The sequence below is a fragment of the Alexandromys fortis genome, unplaced genomic scaffold (assembly GCF_014885135.2).
Source record: "Alexandromys fortis isolate MF-2015 unplaced genomic scaffold, M_Fortis_MF-2015_v1.1 scaffold_0, whole genome shotgun sequence".
In the NCBI taxonomy this organism is placed as follows: domain Eukaryota; kingdom Metazoa; phylum Chordata; class Mammalia; order Rodentia; family Cricetidae; genus Alexandromys; species Alexandromys fortis.
In genome coordinates, this window is record NW_026067949.1 from 22,504,999 (window position 1) to 22,529,036 (window position 24,038).

Genomic DNA, 24,038 nt, shown 5'->3' on the forward strand with positions numbered 1-24,038 from the left:
TATATTTATTTATTTATTATGTATACAATATTCTGTCTGTGTGTATGTCTGAAGGCCAGAAGAGGGCACCAGACCTCATTACAGATGGTTGTGAGCCACCATGTGGTTGCCGGTAATTGAACTCAGGACCTTTGGAAGAGCAGGCAATGCTCTTAACCAACTGAGCCATCTCTCCAGCCCCCCAGTAACCTTTTCATATACCAATACAAACATGCTGAGAAAGAAGTCAGGGAAACAACCTCATTCACAGGAGCTTAAATACCTTGGTGGCTGGAGAGATGACCCCGTCAGTAATGTGATTGCTGTTCAAGGCAGAGGGCCTATGTTCAGATCTCCATCGCCCATGTAGAGCTAGATGCTCTTCACACCCGTGATCTAAGTGCTGGGGAGGCACAGGAGAATTCTGGAAGTTGCTGGCCAGTTGGGCTAGCCAGACCAGGGGTACAGCGTAATTGAGAGGGACACCCAATATTGACCTCTGGCCTCCTCATGCGTGTGCATACTATACCCCTATATACACACAGGCATGTACACACAAGAGTAAATAGGAGCAGATATGATGGCTCACACCTTTAATCACAGCATTTGGGAGGCAAAGGCAGGTGAATCTCTGGGGGTTCAGGGCCAGCAGAGTTTACATCTATAGAGAGTTCCAGGACAACCAGGGCTACACGGTGAAACCCTGTTTCAAACAAAACAAACAAAATTCCAATGTGACACATATACTGGACATGCAGTTCACAGTGGATTGCAGGAGTTCTGGGGGAACAAACGAGAGAACTTACAACCTTTCCCTGCTCCATGTGCCAGTATCCACAAACATGGAGGATGCTGAGACAAGACTCCCATCCTCCTCTCTGCCATGTGGAACCTGCTAGAACCAGGAGGATCTAAGAACTTTACCTTTCAACTCCGTACTGCTGTGCCAGCAATTCACTCCATATACTACTGGTGCACAGGGTTGGTGAGAAACTTGTTTTTGTAGTTGGCAGTAGTCAGTACCGACTCTTAACAGGTCAAAGCGCTGAGAGTGTGCCACTTCTGAGTGCTCAGCCCCACACAGGCTCACACACAGGCTCCCTCTTCAGACTCAGGGAATGCCAGGGACAAGGGGCCAGGAAGACTGGAAGGGCCAGAGGATGGGGAGGAGCGCTGTCTTGATACAGTGTGGCCACTGCACTCACCATAGCAGCTGTGGTCAGTGCATCATTCCTGCACAAGATGAAGCCTGACAAAATTCCCGCGTGGATGGGCAGGAGAACGTGGGTTCCATTGCCAGCTGATTGCTGCTGGTGGAGAAGCAGTCTTTTTCCTTTCGGGGTGTGTGGTTACTGCAAAGTTGCTACTATTCCAGGAGATGGGCTCATACCCATGTGAATATCGGCAGCACACACTGGACTTTTTTTGTTTGTTTGTTTGTTTTTCGAGACAAGGTTTCTCTGTGGTTTTGGAGCCTGTCCTGGAACTAGCTCTCGTAGACCAGGCTGGTCTCGAACTCACAGAGATCTGCCTGCCTCTGCTTCCCGAGCGCTGGGATTAAAGGCGTGCGCCACCACCGCCCAGCCCTTTTTTTTTTTGATGGACTTTTTTTTAAATTAAAATTTTTCATTATTTTAATAACAATATATTTTGTTGCTTCATTATTCTAATAACAAAGTATTTTGAAAACAATATATTTCAATCATATTTTTCTATCCCACAACTCCTCCCAGATCCTCCCTACCTCCCTACCCATCAAACTCTCTCTTAAAATTAATAAATAAAAAGAGGATCTGAAGTTGGGGAGGAGCTGTTGGGGGAAGATCCAGGGGTGCTAAAGGTGTGTGTGTGGGTGAGGGGTAGATATGATTAACATGCACTGTATGTATGAAATTGTTAAAACATTATTATTTTAGAATTCCAATTTCATTCTTCACAGAAATAGGAAATGAAACCCTAAAATTCATATTGCAGCACAAAATACCCCAACTATCAAAAACAATCCTGAGCAAAACCAACCAAAGACCAAAAACACAATGTTGGAGGCACCGCCATATGTGATTCAAAAGACATCCAAGTCATAATAACAAGAACAGCATGAAAGGTGAGATTCCATAACCGCAGGGGAAGGAGGCTCTGAGGGGACCATGGTGGACCAGGGCATCTGCAATGTTCCAGGAGTCCTGTCTAGGGCAGGAATGCTGTAGCTATGACACCCAAGAGTAGGAAGGCAATGGGGAGCATGGCTCAGGGGCTGAGGGTAGATCTGGATCTGGTATAGGATGGTTTTTAGAGCCTACATGAAATCACTACAGCAGAGAATTCTGAACTTGATCTCAGGGAGGGCAGGCCCTCCTCAGAACAAGATAGATGAGCAAAAGTGAGGTAGTCTATTCAGAAGATGCTACAAGATATCAGAGATAACAGTGCACAGTCCCTTCTTGCAATGAGAAAGCAGTTTGAAAGGAATATAAATGCCACTTTCAGAACCCTGAATGAAAACCTTATCAACTTTATCTGTGTTACAGAAGCAAAAGCAGGCTAGTCATTCCAAGTACTCTAGGCTGATTCAGCCTTTGCTTCAACAGTGGTAGAGGTGCAGGAAGCTAGTGAGCAATAAAAACTTACTACAGTAATTCACAGCAAACAAAGACTTTATTTAGGTCAGATGGCTCACCAAGCAAAACCTCACAAAGCTAAAATTTGGACTGGCAATGTGCTTCAGTAGATGAAGGTACTTGTCAAGACTGATGGCCTGAGTTCAATTCCAAGAACTCATATGGTAGGGGAGAAATGACTCCAACAAGCTGCTCACTGATCAGAGCATTCGTGTATATGTGTGTGTGTGTGTGTGTGTGTGTGCACGAACATATACAAAAGGTAATAAATAAATGCAAATATAAAAATAAAACTGGCTGGGCTGTGGTGGTGCACACCTTTAACCCCAGCTCTCATCTGGCGGAGGCAGTGGATCTCTGTGAGTTCAAGTCCAGCCTGGTCTACAGAGTGAGTTCCAGGACAGGCTCTGAAGCTACAGAGAAAGTATCTGTCTCGAAAAAAAAAAAACAAACAAAAGGAAATAAAAAAGAAATAAACAAAACAAAACAAACCGTTGGAGCTGGAGGTGTAGCTCAGTGGTAAGGCACTTCCCAAGCATCCCTCGGCCCTCGGTTCAATCCACTGAACGCCAGGTATGATCATGCACACCTTTAATTCCAGCACTTGAGAGGCAGAAGCAGGCAGATCTCTTAAAGTTTGAAGCCAGCCTAATCTACAAGGCAAGTTCCAGGCTTGCCAAGACTACAAGACCCTGTCTCAAAACAAAGAAAAAAACAGTTAACCACAATAAAAGAAACTGCATAAGGGGTTTCAGAAGAGTAGACACGTAATATGAAAGTCAGGGAGGGGCAATGCTGGAGGTGAAAGGTTTAAATGAGGGTGAGCTAGGAGAACAGCAGAGGAGTTAGGGTAGGGATAGGTTATTCAAAGCCAAGAATGTATGAAAAGTCCTTATGAAAACTCACTACTTGCCAGGCAAAGAAGTGCACACTTTTAGCCCCAGCACTTGGGAGGCAGAGGCGGGCAGATCTCGAATTTGAGGTTATCCTGGTCTACAGAGTGAGCTCCAGGATGGGCTACATAGTGAAACCTTGTCTCCAAAACCAAAACCAAACCAACCAACCAACCAAAGAAACAAAAAAAAAAGAAAAAGATCTGATTACTTCTGTGTGTGTGTGTGTGTGCGCGCGCGCGCGTGCAAGTGCAACTGCATGAATGCATATTTGCATTTGTGCCAAGGCATGCACGTGAAGGTCAGAGATCAACTAGTTAGAGGTGGTTCTCTCTATCCACCATGTGTGTCTCAAGGCTTGAACTTGGGGTGTTGGATTGGTGACAAGTGCCTTAATCAGGTAATCCATCTCTCTGTGCCCAACCCCACTACTTTTGTATAACTACTTAAAAAATACCTCTTCTTTTTAAGAGTTTGAATACAGGTGCAGGTATTCATGCAGATATGGTTATTAAATGAAAATCCTAGTTAGGCATGGGATATATCCCTATAGTTATTGGTTAGGGAGGCCTCAGAGACTCCCATAGCAACACAGCTATTGCTCTTAGTTACCGTCACAGGGTTTTCTTTGCTGTGAAAAACACCATGGCCACAAGCAATTGGAAGTGGTTTATTATGCTCAAACGTCCACATCAGTCTGTCACTGAAGGAGAAGCCGTGAAAGAATGCTGCTTACTGGTTTGCTCTCCATGGCTTTCTTAGAGCACTCAGAACCATCAGCCCAGGGGTGGCACCACCCACAGCAAGATGGACCTCCCACATCCATCATCCGTCAGGAAAATATACTATAAACTTACCCCTAGGCCCATCTAGTGGAGATATTTTCTGACCTGGAGTTCCCTCTTTCCAGATGACTCTAGCTTGTGTCAGGCTGACATAAAACTAGCCAGCACCGTTGCCTGCCCTGAGTAGAAGACGGGATACTATTGCTGTAGACACATCACACTTTGATTGAGGACTTAGAGAGAAATCAAGCTGGCACTGACTTGAAAACTTCTCCCTGGTGGGTTAGTTTTCGTTGTGTTTGTTAGGAGAGAAGACATCAGCGGTCTTCCCAGCACAGGACCCTGAAAAACGCTGTATACTTCCTGGCCAGACAAAAAGAGGATTACTGATGCGATGGCTGCGGGACTGTTATGACGGGGTGGAGAACCAGCCAGCTTTTTATTGGCTCTTAGGCATGCTTTACTGCAGGAAATTCATGCCTCTTACTACTGTAAATCTGGGGGTGAGGGGATGAGGGAAAAGGGTAAGGAGATCATAGGCCCTGCTAGGGAACTTAAATGCTGTCAAATGACGTCTAAATATTGATTTGCACCCATAGATTACTGTTGCTTTCAGCCTTGGCAGGAAAAGCCTGCCTCTGTAACACACAGACAGACAGCTGATGAGTGCTGAGAACACGTGATGGGCGAGTGCCCAGCCCTAAATGAACTTGCATATCAACACCCGCTTCCAAGGCTCAGAGAACATCACAGAAAGGGACCAGGAGGAATTCAAGAACCAAAGGACGGGACAAGTGCTTAGAAATGCTATTTTCTGAGATGACAGGACTGTTGTACTCATGACTTCACTCCAGGTATGGCTACCTGGGCCAGATCTGCAGATGGTCAAGAGGAGATCAGTCAAACAGTCCAGCAGCCAGTACTGACTGGACTCAGGTTAAAAAAAAAAAAAAGGACAGGAAGTGGTAGGGAAACGTGCTGGGAGATGTTACAGTAATCTGGGGAGAGAGCTGGGAGTGGGTATGGTCAAGATACATTGTACATTGTATACAATCATGAAATTGCAGCTGGGTGGTGGTGTTGATGACGCAAGCCTTTAATCCCAGCACTTTGGAGGTAGAGGCAGGCAGATCTCTGTGAGTTTGAGGCCAGCCTGGTCTACAAGAGCTAGTTCCAGGACAGGCTCCAAAACTATAGAGAAACCTGTCTAGAGCCCCCTTCCAAAACAAAAACAAAAACAAAAAAAAATCATGAATCATGAAATTGCCAAAGAATAAATTGAAGATATTCTAAAATAAATAAGTAAAAATTTTAGATGGTTGGTGGTGGCACTTGCCTGAAATCTCAGCACTCAGGAGACAGAGGCAGGCAGATCTCTGTGAGTTCAAGGTCAGCCTGGTCTCCATAGCAAGTTCCAGACCAGCTAAGGCTACATAGTGAGACCCTGTCTCATAAATAAATACATAAATAAATAAATAAATAAATAAATAAATAAAACAAAGCAAAACAAAACCACAAAACCCCCAAACAAATCAAAACAACAAAATAAAACCAAAAGTTCACAAATGGGGTTGAATAAAAATCTAAAATTCTGTACAGTGAAAGAAACAGTTAAGTGAAGAACAGCCTACAGGATGGTTGAAAAGACTGCTAGCTAAAAATCTGACCAAAAATTAATATCTAAAATAAAAAGTAAAGATTTGAAAGTCTACCAAGAAATGACACTATCTATTCAATAAATAGGTAAATTCACTGAACAGGCAATTCTCAAAGTATGAAAAACAAATGGCCAATAAATATAAGAAACTATGTTTACTCTCTGCAGTTGAGGCACCAGGATCACTGAAAATCCAGGCCAGGCTACTCTACACAGCAAGCATTTCATTATGCCAGCCAGAGTTACCTAACAAGTGTCAGGTCCAGCTGGACTACATAGCAAGTATCAGGCCAGCTAGGGTTACATAGCAAAACCAAGTCTTAATAAGTATTTTGGAAGTTCAACATCCTTAGCCATCAAGGAAATATTAAAACAATATTGAAATTCCATTTCAACCAGTCAAGATGGCTATCATTAAGAAAATAAGCCAGGTGGTAGTGGTATACACCTTTAATCCCAACACTTGGGAGGCAAAGGCTGGCCAGCACGTTCTACAAAGTGAGTTCCAGGACAGCCAAGGCTACATAAAGAAATCAGCTCAAACCCAGAAAGACAATTAGCACATGTACTCACTCGTAAGTGGTTTTTAAACATAAAGCAAAGAAAACCAACATAGAAATCACAATTTCAGAGAATCTAGACAACAATGAGAACCCTAAACGAGACATACATGGATCTAATCTACACGGGAAGTAGTGAAAGACAAGCTCTCCTGAGTAAATTGGGAGCATGGGGACCAGAGGAGAGGGTTGAAGGGGAGGGGAGAGGCAGGGAGGGGAGCAGAGAAAAATATATAGCTCAAAAAAATCAATAAAAAAACAAAAACAAAAAACTACAACAAACAAAAAAAGAAATCATCTCCAAAACCCAAAATGTATGTGTGCTTAAAAAAAAAAAAACAACAAAACCGCCTTTATAAATACACAGAATAGAACTGGATTCACTTGCATTTCAAGTGAGATAAAATGAGAAATTCTTAAATACATGCTCAAAATTTTCACTTACTATTTCCTATTACAAGCATTTGCTTATCATGGTGTAAAGGTTAACCAGCAATGGCACCAATTATGGTTCTGCAAAGCAAATGTTTGTAAGGGGGGCAGTAGCTCAGTAGTAGAGTGTTTGCTTGGTGGTTGTGTTAAGATCTGGATGTGAAATATCTTTACAGGTTCATGTGTATGAACACTTGGTCCCAGAGCTAGCAGCATTATTTCAGGAGATGTGTGGTACCTAGTTGGATGATGTGGGGTACAGGTGGGAAGGCTTAAGGATTTAGGGTCCAGCTGCAGGTCCATCAGACACTGTTTTCTGATCTGCCAGCATGTAATGATTGCTCCAAGCACAGTTAAGACTCACCAGGTACTGTATCTTCCTAGCCATCATGGTCTGTACCCCCGAATCACAAGCCAAAATAAACCTTTATGGGTTGTTTCTGTCAGGTATGACGTCATGTCACTGAGAACAGTAACTAATACACTTAGCAGGCATGAGGCACTGGGTCTGAAACCCAGAAACGCAGGCACACACAAGCAAAGCACAACCAAGAGATAGAACAGCACACAGTGTTTATTCCCAAACAGTGCTTCTTCCAGGAAAGAAATCCTAAAGACTTTATTTGGCCAGCCCACACATATTCACATAGGGAGGGCATATTCCTGGGATACTGCATTTATTTCAAGGTAAGATGGGAGGTGTGTTTCTGGGTATATTCAGCTCAAGGTCATGGAGGAGGATTCAAAAGGTTAAAAAGATGAGCCTGAATGTGTCAGGGCTGATTCAGTTCACATCCTAAAGGTTGGCACTTGATGTAATTTTAAGCTTCAGGTAAGGTACAAAATTGCACAAGCAGTGTCTATGAAAAAAAAACCACAGCTCTCATTTAAAAGGGAATAAGAGTTTATTCTGGAGCCAAAAGTGAATGCCCATGGCCCAGCAACATAGATTTGGATCTCCCCAAATACCATGGTCCACCAAGGAAGCAGTTTCATGGAGTTTCTTTTGTTTGTTTTTGTTTTTCGAGACAGGGTATCTCTGTAGCTTTGGAGCCTGTCCTGGAACTAGCTCTTGTAGACCAGGCTGGTCTCGAACTCACGGAGATCAACCTGCCTCTGCCTCCCGAGTGCTGGGATTAAAGGTATGCACCACCACCACCCGGCTTCATGGAGTTTTTATAACAGAACAAAGATGTAATACATCAAGGCATGTGAAAAATACATTGCTGGAACATGAGAAAGCTTGGATCTCTAATAGCAATGTTCAGTCCCTTGCTGGAGACAGGGTTCTGCCAAGTAGATAAATTTCAAGGCTTTTATCTGTTTATCAGGACGTTAGGTCTGACACAGTGGCTGCGAGGAATGGCTCCTTAGAGGTGTTAAAGATAGCCGAAGATAAATTCTAATTAGGTTCTAGACTGCAACATTCCAAAATCTCCAGGCACTGAGGTTTCATTTAGTTGATAAGATTTTAGAGTCACAGTTTTTCATAAATTCTCCTTCAGAGTAGTCAGATTAATTTCTGCACCAATACATTCTCCCACTTGACAGAGAACTGGTCTCTGAGGATACAAACGCCTTTTCTTTGGGACAGCTTTGATTGTATTTTATGGTGGCAGTGTAGGGACATTGAGACAGTCTCATTGTTAGCTTTGGTTGACCTGTAGCTTGCTATGTAGACTAGTCTGGCCTCAAACTCATATAAGATCCTCCTGCCTCTGCCCCTCTCTGCTGTGATTAAAGGTGTGCACTACCACCCATGGCTTATTTTTGTTTTTATTTAGGTAAGTTCTGGAACTGACTAGTTCAGGCTAGGAGACAGAAACCCTCTTGCTCCAGTCTCTCAAGAGTTGGGATGACAAGCAGGAGCCACCATGTCCCACTTCAGACCAGTAGTTCTGACTTGTCATGGTCACTTTAGGACAAAACCCTACCCTACTATATAAAAATTTTCACATAAGAATATTTTTAGTTTTCTTCACCAAAAGTAGTCAGGTATGATGGCACACACTTTTAATCTCAGCATTGGGAGGCAGAGGCATGCAGATCCCTGTGCATTTTGGACAGCCGGATCTACATATGTTCCAGGCCAGCCAGAGTCACACGGTGAAATCCTTTCTCAAAACAACAGAAAACCTTCTTATAACTTCTTTAGCATTCCCTTCATTACTTATTGATTTCTTCCTGCCTTTTTTCTAAATAAATTTCTAAATCTCCTCTCTGTGGTCTATGAATTTCATTCTTTGAATTCAGGAGGCAAATATCTGGAATCCCCTGGCTTAGGTGGTCACTGAGTTTCTGGGATGCCAGCCTCTCAGGATAAGCATGACAGAGCCATAAAAGGCTCTGTGCTCTCACAGGCACCCCCATACTCCTTTAGCAACACCCCAAAGACGTAAGACTTGCAGGTAGGCTTCTTTTATTCCAACTTTAATTGGTAACTTTCAGGGCAGACATTACACTTTACATAATGAAATTGTGCTCGTTTTCTCACCGATAAAATTCCTGACCAAAGCAACTTCAGACATTGTCTCTGTGGCTCAGAGCACAGTACACCATCTCAGGAAAGGCAGGGCAGAGGGGTGAGAGGCAACTGGTCACATCACCTCTGCAGTCAGAAAGCAGAGGAAGATGAAAGCTATGCTCTGATCACCCCCCCCCCTTTTTTTCTCTGTGTGGTCCTGGTTGTTCTGGAACTCACTCTGTAGAGCAGGCTGGCCTTGAATTTAGTGATCCACCTGCCTCTGGCTCCTGCCTCAGGAGTGCTGGAATTAAAGGTGTGCACCATCACTGCCTGGCTTACCTTCTCCTTTTTATTCAGTTTTCAATTCCTGCCCACAAAATGGTTCCACCCACACTCAGGGTGGATTATCCCTCTTCAGTTAAACTGGAGTGGCATTTCATTTGTATTTTAATAAATAAAGCTTTCCCGAGGATCAAAAAAGTAAAACAGCCACACTGATCGGCCTTACGGATCAGGCAGCAATGACACAGGCCTTTAACCACAGTAGCCACACTCTTTTGCCATAGAAACCGAGCAGGGGTGGTGCACACCTTTGATCCCATCCCTAGAGAGGATTAAAAACGGAGGAGACAGCTCTCAGACACAGTCTCATTCTGAGGTTCCTGGAGGCAGGATCAGTTTCTGACTGAGGTAGAGTTAAGAGCCAGTGGCTGGCTGCTTTGCTTTTTGGATCTTCAGGTTGAACCCCAATCTCTCTCTCTCTCATTTATTGTGTTTCATTAAACCTTTCTGGAAATACCCTCACAGAAACATCCTGAGGTGACTGTAAATCTGCTCAAGTTGGCAATGAAGATTAGACATCAAAGATTTATTTGAGACAGGGTCTTATCAAGTAGACCAGTCTAGCCTTGAACTCACTAGATCCCTGTGTTTGCCTTCTGAATGCTGGGATTAAAAGTATACACTGCCATGGTTTATATAGGTCTTTAAAGATTTATTAGTAAAAGTTATTTATTATTGATGTACGAAGGTCATCTGTCTGTGTTAATTTCATTGGTTAATAAAGAAACTGCCTTGGTCTTTTGATAGGCCAGCCCTTAGGTGGGTGGAGTAAACAGAACAGAATTCTGGGAGGAAGAAGGCAGTGAGGCAGACGTCATAGTTCTCCTCTCCGAGATGGACGCAGGTTAAGCCACCACTTTGTGGTGCTACACAGATTATTAGAAATGGGTTAATCAAGATGTGAGAATTAGCAATAAGAGGCTGGAACTAATGGGCCAGGCAGTGTTTAAATGAATATAATTTGTGTGTTGTTATTTTGGATGTAAAGCTAGCCGTGGGCGGGATGAAAAGCAGGCCTGCCCACAGCTCATCATCTACATATTATAGTATTCTGTCTGTATGTCTGAAGAGGGCACCAGATCTCATTACAGATGGTTGTAAGAAATCATGTGGTTGCTGGGAATTGAAGTCAGGACCTCTGGAAGAGTAGCCAGAGCGCTCAACTGCTGAACAATCTCTCTAGCCCATTACTAGTTTTTAATGCCTATCTATGTGTATGTGTGTGTGCCTGAGTGTATGTAGGTGCACCACATGTATGTAGAAGCCTGTAAAGTTCAGTAGACCCAGACCCTTGGGAACTGAAGTTATGGATAGTGTGGGCCACCATGTGAGTGTTGGGAACCAAGCCTGGATCCTCTGCAATAGTAAGTTAATGTCTGAACCATCTCTCTAGTTCTTAAAAATGTTTACATCTCCTCTTGTGACATAACCACCACTATGACAAAGCAGCAGCAGTTTTGGTGACCTACAGAAAACCTTGGCCTGCAGTCCTTCCAACAAAACAGCAGGGGTTGGGGGAGCCCAACGCTAAGTTCCACTACTAGTCATGGTGAGGGTTAGTGGGGAAGAGAAGGGTGGATTCATGATACGATAACCTCACTTGAAATTTCTGTCACCACACCCTCCTGTCCCATTGGATCAATCTTGACTGTGCTGTACGGGGTCTTGGGTGTGTGTGGCAGAGGATAATAGGAGGGGTGAGACTTCTTGGAGATGCAGCTGCTCAGGAGTCACCTACACTTCTGTGAGTAACCCCAATAAACTCGTGGGTTCACCAAAATGGTTTGAATAGAATCCTTTCTTTGGTCTGTCATTATCTAGGGTGAATAGACATAACTCTCTTCAGGAAATGTCACGCAGCAATTCTTTTCTCTGTGTAGCCTTGGGTTTCCTAGAACTCACAAAGGCAGGCATGTGCCCAGCTCACACAATAAATCTTAACATCAAAATCCAATTACAGAGCTGATTGATCTTAGAGTTCTTCAGGAATTCTAGTTTGAGTGGACGAGGTCAAGCAGCAGAAGCATGCTGAAGGCTCAGGGACAGACAGGTGTCTGTTGATGGGGCGCTGAGTGCCACTATACCTCACGTGAGAGACCCCTCATTTAGATAGCCCACATTTTTTTCTTTTTTTTCCCCAGTATGTTCATATCATGATATCAAAACAGTATTAGAAAACTCTGCATGCCAAAGTGTTCCTGATAGGTTTGTTAAGTATTAATACTCTGTGTAAATAAGCTATCAGTCTGTGCCTCATGGTTTATGTTGGATACATGGTGGTTGTTTACCTCCACAAACAGTTGTGAAGTCATTAGGCCTTGTCATTTGAACTTAAGACGAAGAGTACTGCTGTTTTAAAAAATGGATTTACACAGGGCAACGCACAGCCTGAAAGCTATTGTTCTACAATGTTTAGTAACTTAGAGTAAGGCATAGCTTCATCTCAAGGTTGCTACGCAGAGGAATTTGACAGAGATTGTTTATAAGCATTAAAGATGACAAAGGCTAACAATATCAGGAAGCCCTGGAATCCACATGCTTGAATAATGTAACATCAGTGGAATGATGAAAGCGCTATCGGGAGAGCCACTGGACTGGAAGTGTGGGCTTTGGAAGAAAATGAACGCATCATCGCCCCGCCCCGCAGCTCCACCTCTGTCAGTGTCCCTTTAGTCATACTTAAAGGGAACACAGATTTCAAGGGAGCCCACTGGTGCAGAGACTACTGTAGATTATACTTCCAGCACTTAGAGCACAGAGCAGACTAGATGAGGACAGAGAATTAGTTTGAGAGAGCAAACATGATCAACCTAGTAAACGATGATGTATTCAGGAAGTATTTGTGCTCCTAAATGAACGATAAGCAAATGACACAATTAAAATATTCAGTAAATGCAAACTAGATGTGAACTTCTTTTAGCTGTAGGTTCTCATTTTGGTCAATGCATGGCCTTTGAGGTGAGCCTTGTGGCTTCTCAGTGACTCTAGGCTCTAAAAGCGCTCTGCTTTAGAAAGGTGAAAGGAATTAACTAACTCAGCAATGACAATTGGGATCTTAGCAGAGGACCTAGGGAAAGGCAACCGGTGATCCCAGTGAGAAACGGGGCGGCTCTATTCTCACTTGTAGCTGCATATTTCCTATAAACAGGGAAATTCTGAGACCTCATTATTACTATCTGTTGGGAAGCTCCACCCAGCCCTGCCCCTCCTATTCCAGGCCTCACCCCTAAGGAAGCCCGCCACTCGCAGCTCCTCTCCCTAAGATGCTAAAGACCACACCCACAGGCTATTTAAGTCATGGTTCCAATCTGCCACGTGGCTCTCCCTCGTGGTTTTTCTCCTCTTCCCTGGGAACACCCGGGAATGCTTTGCTCAAATTAAACATGAACATAATTATTCGGCCTGATCTGGCTTATTACATTTGTGGAGAGACTTAATACCAGGGTACAGAAACCTTTTACTATTATTATTATTATATTATTATTATTATTTTGAGACACAGTGTTATAATTTAAAAAGCGGCCAGGAAGGAGTCACACCATACAGTGCTCACATAGGTTATTGGAAGAGGAGAAAGAAGGGGCAGAAAAGGGGACAAAGAGAAGGACAGAGACCAGACCACGAGGGTAAGAGTGGCAGAAGAGAGAGAATGGAAAGAGGTAAGAGGAGGAGAGAGAGGGAGCAGGCATGCGCACAGAGGTGCCCTTAGTGACTGCAGCAGAGGAGTATCCTGTCAGGACCCCAAGGGCAGGCCAGGACAGATGCCTGAATACTAACCCTCCTCCCTTTCGTTTATTATAAAAAAGTGAGGAGTTTGAAAGGGATAGCGGGTGAGGCAGGGATGAGTTCTTGAGACTGCGTTGACCTGGGGAGCATCAGTCATCTTTGGGGGACCTGAGAAAGCTGGGGTGCTGGCCACGTCCTGGGGTAGCTGATTTTTACTTTACTGTCCAGGCTCCGTGGAACCGTCAGGCGCCACTTGGATCTGGTAAAATGCTGTCTGAGGTGAATCCAAGTTGACTCCCTGGAGCTCACAACTTAAGGCGCCTGTTTCTTCCCCATCACCGGGGCAGCACCTCGACACCCTCTTTCTAGCCGATTCACCAGGAGACACAGGTGGCTGATTACCGAGGGCAGTCAATAGTAAAAAATGAAACAGAACAAATTTGTACCAAACTAGCAAGGCTGTCTCCTGAGAAGGCGAGGAAAAGTGACAGGGGAAAGGTCACGGGGGCCAAATGGAAGCAGGACTTGAGTAAATAAAAAGAAAAGGAAAACCGGTGTGTTGAGCAAGAGGAAGCTGGCTTATCCATCTGACCTGCATGTTGCAGCAAGCAGACAGGACATTTAGAGAGGGGATGCAGACAGAGAAAGAAAGTGGAGAATTCTTTCTCCGTTTCCTGACTGCCTGGTCTAAGGAATACTGAGGCCAAATTTGATTTGAAAGGAGTGGTCAGTGGGTCTCCAAAAGACATCTCAATGGGAGCGTGGCCATACAGACGATGGATGACACAGTTCCCACAGTGAAGCAGAGAAGATCGAACCAAGGGTCTGCAATTCCTAGAGCCCCAGGAACTCAGAAAGGAGCAGTTTAAGCAGGCACAGGGGCCAAGGGCTCTGAGCCGGAGAGAGACACAGTCGCCTGGTATCAGGACTTTGAGAAAAGCCAGAAGGTGAGGAGAGGACTGTGCTCGAGAATTGAAGCCTCACATCCAGGGGAATGGTCAGAGGCTACCCACCGAGACCCAATTGCCAGCGTTGAATGGAAGGTGAAGCTGCCAGTGAGCGAGAAAGCAGATTGGCTGCAGGTGGAAGAGAGTGGATCAGAAAGCAATATCCAAGGGGTATTTGGGCCAAAGCTGATTGCAAAGGCGGACAAGTTTAGAAGCCCTTAAATAGTGCAAAAGCTGGAGGTATAGACGATGCCAAAGTTCCCAGGAGTGAGGCAGATAAATGAGACCCAAGAGTCTGTAATTCTTAGCCTCCCAGGAATTCAGAGAGGGTCAATTTCGAGAAGGCACAGGCTACTCAGTGATTTGTCAAACACAGAGCAGGGGCCAAAGGCTCTGGGCCAAGAGCGCCATGGTTGCCTGGTACCAAGGCTTAACGAGGTCAAAAGGTGAGAAACCACAAGAGTCCAGAGTCCTCACTAGTGGGAAATGCCAGTGTTGGGTGAAGAGGCCCAGTGATCTGTGGGAGAAGTGAGGCTATTGTATGTGGACCTCAGACTCTCAGTGGGCAGCAGGAAGAAGAGTCAGGAGAGTCTTCCAGGTCAGGGAGCCTACTAAATAACAGTCTGCATGAATATTGCACGCTTCAGCCATTTCCAGTAAAAACTGTGTCCCATGAATAAAGTGGCCTTTTCTTCACAACTCAGTGGCACAAAGTGGCTTTCCTGCAGACTTTGTTAAAATACCACTTTGTCATTTAATCACAGAGAACATTAAGAAAAAAATCTTAGCCCAACGGTGGTGGCACATGCCTTTAATCCCAGCACTTGTGAGGCAGAGGTAGGTGGATTCTGTGACTTTGAGGCCAGCCTGGACTACAGAGCTAGTTCCAAGACAGCCAGGGCTACAGAGAGAAACCCTGTCTTGAAAAAAACAAAACAAAACAAAACAAAAAAACAATCTCCAGACTAGTGTGGAGTCACATGTTTAAAATTTGGGCAGCTGATGCTGGAGGATCACAAGTTGGAGATCAGTTTTCACTACACACTGAGACCCTGCCTCAAATAAACAAAAATATAAGCCAACACAACAGGATATATGGTAACATTCACTTACTTTATTTACTTGTGTGCACCTGCGTGCATGGTGGAAGTCATGTGCTTTCTGGGGAAAGAACTCAATTGTCAGGCTCAGCACTCACTGGTAGGCCCCAACAACCTCCTTTTCTTTCCCCAAATACTTAAGTTTGTTTTCCAAGGATGGCTACTGTTGTTCAGCTGCTTACAAATTTTTCCAGTACCACTTAAAGATCCACAAACACTACATAAGCAAATGTAATCTCTCCTGGCATATAAATGGTAATATATTAATATGAATTGCATTGCATAGTGTTTGTTATAGGTTGGGCATCAAGTATCTCCCTGAAACCATGCATGTTTTGAACATCTGGTCCCCCAATCAGTGGATCCAAGCATTGAGTGGCAGCTGGATCATGAGGGCTTTGACCTAATCAATATATTGATGTATTGATGGATTCATAATTTCATGCTATTATCGAGGAGCTGATAGACATTTTTTAAGGAGGTCCTAGAGGAAGTAGTTTACCAGGGACAGATCTAGGGGCTGGTGAGATGGCTCAGCAGGGAGTTGCTTGTTGTAGTAGAAATATCAAATGGGTCTTTTTCTATCATACTCTAAAACTTGTGTTTAAAACAAGGAGTCCAAGTGTTTTTATCACTTCTCCCACCTTGTAAGACTTTAAGCAAATATTTTAATCCCTCCTTTGTTTACACTAAGGTCCAAGGTTTGCTGTTTCCACTGAATCTGATGACCTAGAGCAGTGACCTCTTTCGCTTTCTTTCTTTAGCTTCCCTTCATTTCCTGCACACCAATTCCTTTTACACCAATTACATCAAGACTGGGAGGTGGGAGCCAGCCAGCCCTTGAGGAAAAGGCACAGTCACTACCTGAGTTAGAGGAAACACCAAATGCACTTCCTGTCTCAGTGTGTTCGTCCTTCTGAGCACACCTTATTGGTCAGGAGTAAAGTCGGCCTTGTGCAGACACTGCAGTTGGAATGGTGGGCTCTTTTCTCAACCCTGAGATTACTTCTAACACTGCCAACCTGATGACCTGAGCTCAATCCCTGGAACCGAACGGTGGATAAACTGACTCCCCAAATTGTCTCAACAACCTTCACACATAAGCCATGACTCCCACCTCCCCCCACATCTTAAGTTCTTTCTTTAGTAATATATATTTTTTTCAAGATTAGCGTAGCCTTGGCTGTGAGGGAACTCTGTAGACCAGGCTGGCCTCAAACTCAGAGATCCACATGTCTCTGCCTCCTGAGTGCTTGGAATTAAAGGCTAGCACCTTTAATATAGGCATCACCTCTGCCTGGATTCTTTTGTAATAATTAAAAAAAAAAAGCCTTAAGTGAAGGTCTTGATATTACTGGGATTACCCTTTGGGTTTTTAGTCTCATTAATAAAAGAACTTAAGGATGGACTCAAATGGAAATAAAGATAATTAAAACAAAAATGCATGTCTTTAATCCCTGCACTCAGGAGGTGGATCTCTCTCTCTCTCTCTCTCTTGGCTTTTCCAGATAGGGTGTCTCTGTGAAACACTCCTACCTGTCCTGGAACTTGCTCTGTAGACCAGTCTGGCTTCAGACTCACAGAAATCTGCCTGCCTTTGCCTCCCGAGTACTGGGATTAAAGGCAGGCATCACCACCACCTGGCACGAGATGGGTCTTTTCTGAGGTCAGCCTGGTCTACCACTAGGCTCCAGGCTTGCCAAAGCTCCAGTGAGACCCTTTCTCAAGAACAAACAGATAAAGAAAATAAAAACCCAAGCCAGGTGAGCTCTACACTTCAGCAGTTGGCTGGAGGAGATGGGGAGGGGAGGAAGCCATTTAAGGTGACATAAAGGTCAGACACATGAAAAATAAACAGTCATACAGTGAGAAGCTGTATAAAAAGAGTTAAGGAAGCCCAAAATGTTGGGGGGAAAAGCCCAAGCATTAAGGAAAAGCATGCTTAGCAAACAGTAAAAGTAAACTTTTCTGAGTAATTCAGAAATGTGGGCAGACTGACAACCATACAAAGCTCAGATGCTGAGCTGCACGAGGGGCGGAGACTCTGGGAAGGAAAAGTACAGCACATCATTAAAGAACTAATCATGCCATCTCTCTCTTTAGTAGGCGGAAGGTGGTCCCCTAGCTGATTCAACTAGCCCAGCTGGACCGGCGGGTCTCCACCCAGACCAGAGATACCATTCTCTTGATCAGCTGTTTTTCTTCCTCTAGGCTGACCTCTGGCCCTAGCTTCCCAAGTAGTTGGGGTTCTGGGAGTAAGGCGCCAAGCCCAGTTCAGAATGACTGCCTTACAGATAAGCTGCAAAGATAGTAGAGATTTCTGTATGTTCTTTACTCACCTTCTGGTAATGCGAACATTGTAAATTACTGCGGAGCATTGCCAAAGCTAAGACATGAACACTGCTATGAGCCTACTCATGAAGTTATTCAGGTATCACCAGCTACATCCTTTCGGCTCTCTAGAATGTTGTTAAGGTGTTATTCTATTAGAATGAATTCCAAAAGTGGGATTTGCCCTCAAATAATTACTTGCACTAAAAAATTCATAAACCTGAGCCTTGTGTGGTGGTGTCTATCCATAGTCTGAGCCTTAGGGAGGCTGAGTCAGAAAAGTTTCGGTTGGTGGTCGACCTGGGTTGTATAATGAGAGCCTGCCTAAGCATAAACACACACCACAACCTGGCTGGGCCACGGGCCGTTCGCAATGCACACACTCGGCACGCACAGTCCGCAGGGCACACACTCGGCACGCACAGTCCACAGCGCACACACTCGGCACGCACAGTTCGCAGGGCACATACTAGGCATGCACAGGCCCAGGGGTCAAGCTTCGGCACAGAAGAAGCATTACCGACTCCCTATCTTTCAAAGAAATTATCAGACCTTTCTAACTTGTTCTCTGTTCGATTATTGTTAAGTTTCTTGAGGTTAGGCAGAGTGTGATAAAAAGTATTTTAAGTCGTGTGGGCACAAATATATACAATATTCTTAGGTTTCTATCAAGGCAAAAATTAATTGTAGTGTTTAGTTGTAACAGTTGAGCTCCCTTACAACCACTAGGGGGCTCTGCTACAAGTTTTTATAATTTAGTCTACTCAGGGAAATGAGATGTTTCAGAATTTTGGATTCTTTGAAGTCTAAACACCTTCTCAGATGAGGAAATCGTAGCTGACAACGGAGGTGGCAGAGGACAGAAGGGGGAGTAAAAAATCCTCTCGGCTCCTGAAGCACTCTTAAGACTGGTCTCGAACTCATGATCTTTCTGCTTCCGACTCCGAGTTCTGGAATTACAAGTGTGTACCACCATACTCAGCTTGTATTAGTCTTAGAATATTCAACTGATTGATTAGGTGAAGAAATACATGAAACATAACACTTTCATTATCTCTAAATGTTATTTCCAAAGTACTTCTCGGCTCTATTAGCTACTTTCAAATAGCCTTTCAAGATTCTTGTTCACTTAAAACATTTTACTCGTTTATCTTCTTCTCCATTCAATTATACTCACTCACTGCTTATTGAAACCTACCAGTTCCGAACACCTTTGTAGGTCTAACGCTCCTTCTTCCTCCTGAGGAGTGTCTCTTTCTCCAACTTCCACTATAATAGATATAATAGAGATTTTCATGTGCTTAATTCAGCCGTTCTCGCTGAAAAACAGGTAGCCAGGATTCTTGCTAAGAATGCAAATTCTTAGGCCCATCCACACTCTAGGGATAGGGCCTAGCAATCTAACAAGCTCTCCGGGGATCCTGAAGACATTCAAGTTTGAAAAACACGTTAGTTCTCCAGCTCAGCGTTCATTATCCAAACAGGCTAAAGATTAACTTCTGGCTTTTAAACCAACCACGGGCCTCTCCCTGGCAATACCTGGACCAAGTACAAGCCGTGGGATCCAACCATTACACAACCTCAAGGTCTCTGTAATACCTGCGATGACCGAATAATAGCTGCGTTATCATGGTTCCAGAACAAAAGCAACGGCAGTGGATTTCCCGAGGGGGGTTTACCAACGGACGGCAGGGCAGGACCGAGTTCCTGCACAGCTTTTTTCCTCGGCTAGACACAGGGAGGCACCTCCAGCCCGTGGGCTCTGGGTCTGGCAGAGTTAGAGCGGGGCTCAGGCCGGGTGGGGCTCCGAGCCTCCCGGCCAAAGGGGCAGGGGAGGACCCGCCAGGCCCAGACCCCGCTGACCGGGCGCGGAAACCGCACCCTCCTCGCCCCAGACGCCGGCAGGGCGGAGCCACGCGGCCGAAACCCCGGCACAGACGCGCGGCGCGGCGCGGGCTCGCTGCTGAGATGTATGGGGCTACCACTGGAGCGGCTGCGCCGCCCGCCCGGGTCAGCGTGGTGCGCATGCGCGGACCCGGCGCCATTTTGGTGGCCGGGCGCGGAGGTGATTCTACAGTGAGGGGGGAACGCGGCGGCAAGGGTGGCAGTGGCAGCGTTCGTGTGCTCGGGTCTGAATCACTGAGGGCGGAGGCGGTGGAGGAAGAGGTGGCGGCGGTGGCGGTGGTCGTAGCGGTGGCGGAGGAGGCGGGTACGAATCAGCTGCGGGCAGAGACATGGCCAACATCGCGGTGCAGCGAATCAAGCGGGAGTTCAAGGAGGTGCTGAAGAGCGAGGAGGTCAGAAATGAGCTACCGGACACCCCCATGTCAGCCCGGGGCGGGAGGGCTCTTCCTTCCGCGACCCCGGCGGCCCCGGCCGGCCTCGCTGCGGCCGCCGCTGCCGATGGGGAAGCGGCGGTCTCCCCTCCTCCTTCTGCCGCCTTTCCCTCCCCTCCCGGGGCCCTGGGATAGACGGGCTCGCGGGCGGCGGGGCGGCCTGGGGAGGACCAGGGTTTGGGGGGCAGATGCAGAAGCACTTGTCGGGGACACGTGAGCTCTGGAGAGAGAGCCCCGAGGCGGCGGCAACATCTGGATGTGTGACTCCGGGGTGGGGAAGGAGCAGGCCGAGAAAACCCGGGAAGTAGGTTGGGGGAAGGGGGAAGAGAGTAACTAGATCCCCGGCAGCAGCGCACCTCCTAGGCCCCCACTTTTAGGGGGGACTCTGGGTATTACCTGCCAGGCCTTTGCTGTCTTTTCTTTGAGGACGGCGCCTACAGAGTCCTTAGGCATGGAGGAAAGGAAGACATTCAATTACTCCCTTATAGTAGACTGTTGGGGGCCCCATGGAGACATAATGGTCAGTATCGTATTTGGAAGGGGCGTTGAAGCATTTTTCACTACATATAGGAAATTAATTCTAAATTAGTTACCTGTTTTCCACATACTCCACCAGTACATACGCCTCAGCATTGACAATGTAAAGCTTTTTGTGTGGTGAAAGGCAAGTTGTTTGTTATTTTAAATGATTTGATCTAGGGAAAATAATGAAGTGGATGAGTGGCTTATTTCAAAATAGTGTTTACCAGTATCAGAGTTTCTTCTAGGGCAATGCCGCTGTGACTAGTGTCCTGTGAAACCTCATTGCGATGTCCCTCGTACTTAACTTGTCTTAACTTTTGAAAAGAGCCCTAGTAAAAACAAGCGATTTCTTCAGATGCACATTGTAGTAGCTCATTATTGAGTTAGGTTTGTTTGGACACAAAATAGCATACCATGAAATAGCTTACTAAAAAATAAGACTTTTGCTACCCGTGAGTCCTTCAAAATTTAAATACATTAATACTGGCCAGACATATGTGGAATATAGAAAGTGATTTAATAATTTGACTTAGCTGTGCAAGTAATAGTACAACTTTTCAGACCCGAGTGAACAAAAAAGCCAGATTTTCTGTTTGTATTTAGCAAGAAAATTCTGGAAATAGTTTTTTTCCTCAAGGTTCACATTCCATTGTCCAATAAGTAGTGCTATTTGTGTTTTTCTTATATGCTTGATATTTTAATAATGTCAATAGTGATTTTTAAAAATTAGGCATTTTAAGTATATGAGTAATTGTTACAAATCTTTTAGCGCTCCAGCATTATTGTGTCAGAGTCTGCAGATAATTATCCATCTTTCCAAGTAGACATGTAGAAAGTTACTCAAAATTGAAGTGATATATTAGCAGACTTAGTGAACAGACTAAGAAATAAGTAGTGATCCGTCTTACAAAGCATGAACTCTGACCTCTGTATTCATTTGCCAAAACTCTGAATGGAAGGATGACTTTGTATTTTTGTGGAACAATGAAGAAACAGTGGGAATGTCTGTATTCACATATTCACAAATTTTAACAGTAATTTTAACTTTTTCTTTAATAAGCAAATGTACTTTGGGATTGTAGATACATATTTTTAATGAAAGATAAGAGAATATTTTGTTAGCACCCTAAAACAGTAAGATTAGACAAGTCTTTAGACCTCTAACGCTTCTTTTAAAAGCCCTGAAAATCCATGTATCTGCTTAATGTGATGTGACTTTCTATTTAAGTGATGGGCTGAGGAGATGACTCCGTGGGCAAAGGAGGCTTGCTGCCAAGCCTGATGACCTGAGTTCAGGCCTGAGGACCCACATGACCTCTATACCCACACATGCAAATACAATAAAAGCTTATTCTAATGTATGAAATTAAAGAAAATTGTCAGTTTTTCTAAGGAACACAAGTTATCCAGGAACAGTGCCGCTGTAAATGTAACAGGAACTTAATCCAGGAAAGTAAGCTGCAAAGAATACTACGAAAAGATCAGATAAAATTTAATATTGTAAGCTGGGCATGGTGGCATGCGCCATTAATTCCAGCACTGGGAGGCCGAGGCAGGTGGATCTTTGTGAGTTGGAGGCCAGCCTGGTCTACAGAGTGAGTTCCAGAACAGCCATGGCTGTTACACAGAAAAACCCTGTCTCAAAAAAAAAACCATTTAATAATGTAAAAAAGCTCAACCAACAGATAGTTTTATCCTTAACCAATATTTAGTTCATACATTATTATGTCCAGTTCCATAGGTAGGCTGTGTTAATTAATTTTCACCTCAATAAGGACCCATAGTGCAGTCTATATATTTTCTTTTTTAAGAATATAAATGTAATTTTTAAATAGCTAATCAAGTAATTGTTTCAGCATGTCACCTCATGTAAATCTTCAGTGTATCAGGTTTGATTCACATGCTAGCGTTTAAGAATTTTGGTGGATCTAATGACTTACTTTTGATCTGTTTCTAAGTATTTTGTAAAGATAACTCTACAGAGCATGCCTTTAGTCTCAGCGCTGGGGTTGGGGGAGGGGTGCAGAGAGGTGGTGGGCAAAAGCAGTGAGTTCTAGCCAGTATGGCCAGGGATACAGAGAGAGATCGTGTCTCAAAATACAAGTAAAGATAGCTGCCATTCACTGAATTCTGATCATAGGAATTTGCTGAATGTATTAGTTAAAATATAAGCATTTAACATAAATGTGAAGGACCTAGCCAGGTATTGTGGAGAGGCACTCACATTTGTATCTAAAGGAGAGATGTGTGTTTGCCAGTACAGTGCAGAGAAAGGATTTATGAGAAGTAGGTAAAACTGGGGAAGTTGCATGACTGGGCACTTTGAACTTTGAGTCATGTGCATGGTACTTAATGAAATAAAGGTGGCATCTATTCTTTCATAAAGTACTATTTGGAGATGGGCCTTTTATCTTTTAAATACTCTAGAATATGACTGATTTTAAGTAGTGGTTGAGCGTTGCTCAGAATTAAGATTTACTTAGAATACATTACAGTTTATGAGTCAAGTCAGGTGGATTGCTACATGTGATGATCAACAGATTAAGCCTTTCTTTAGTATATTCATGGGTTGTATTATTGCTACCAATTACTGCTGCTGCCATTTGCAACATTCCTCTTCTATTGTTTATGTATTATTGCTAATTCTTAGCAATAGGTCTTTGAAGTAGATATATTTTTTTAGGTGAGAAAATTGAGGCTCAGAGACGTTAAATTGTCTGCAAACATGACTTTAGAATTTGGGATTGCTTATGTTAATATGCACTACACTGTCATGGCTTGGTAAGGATAGACGTACTTTTAATTATCAAAATTGGGCCTGCATTTTTATTACAGTACTTTGTATTACTTGTTAAAGCATTTAAGCACTAGTTAATGTTAGTATAAACTCATTGGTACCCTATAATTTGAAGGTTCACTTGAATTTCAAAATAAAATAAATTTGCAGTTCAGTGATATAAAGTGCCCTTAAATAAGTGTATAAATTGGCTTATATTTATGCTCATATCTGCCACTTTTTTAATACATAATTTTTAGCTATAATTTGCTGACATTTTCTTGTATTCTCAAAGGGAATGTTTACTGTGGTATAAACAAAGTTGTTTCATTTTTTTGTTGTCTACTAAGTTTTTTTTAGCATTCTTTCATAATAAGTAAAATTTATGAATTACTAGAGATGATCTAGCTTGGCCTTGATTATCTTATATGCAAGCAGCTTGCAAACTTATGAAAGAATATGTTTAGATTTCTGTAGGACATAGTTTCTTTTTCTTTTTGTTATTTCTTTTTGTTTTTCTTTCTTTTCTTTTTTTAAGGCAGAAACTCTCCTCTCTGCAGTCCTGGCTGC

At 44.0% G+C, this 24,038-nt stretch overlaps 3 protein-coding genes across 3 annotated transcripts in view; 2 read left to right on the forward strand and 1 right to left on the reverse strand.

Moving 5' to 3' along the window:
- N4bp2 (NEDD4 binding protein 2) overlaps positions 1 to 24,038 on the forward strand; it is a 330,918-nt gene that overhangs the window by 21,266 nt on the left and 285,614 nt on the right. The window lies entirely within an intron of this gene.
- Positions 16,985 to 19,879, reverse strand: LOC126506367 (uncharacterized). The gene is made up of 2 exons (XM_050149887.1): positions 19,434 to 19,879; positions 16,985 to 18,784 (listed from the first exon to the last, which is right to left on the reverse strand). The coding sequence occupies exons 1-2, from the start codon at positions 19,877 to 19,879 to the stop codon at positions 18,595 to 18,597; spliced, it is 636 nt and encodes a 211-aa protein (XP_050005844.1). The 3' UTR covers positions 16,985 to 18,594.
- The window catches only part of Ube2k (ubiquitin conjugating enzyme E2 K), a 53,768-nt gene continuing 49,659 nt past the window's right edge, over positions 19,930 to 24,038 (forward strand). Inside the window, exon 1 of the mRNA XM_050149633.1 lies at positions 19,930 to 20,131. Coding sequence (XP_050005590.1) covers positions 20,069 to 20,131 — 63 coding nt within the window. The 5' untranslated portion in view covers positions 19,930 to 20,068. The remainder of the gene's footprint in view (positions 20,132 to 24,038) is intronic.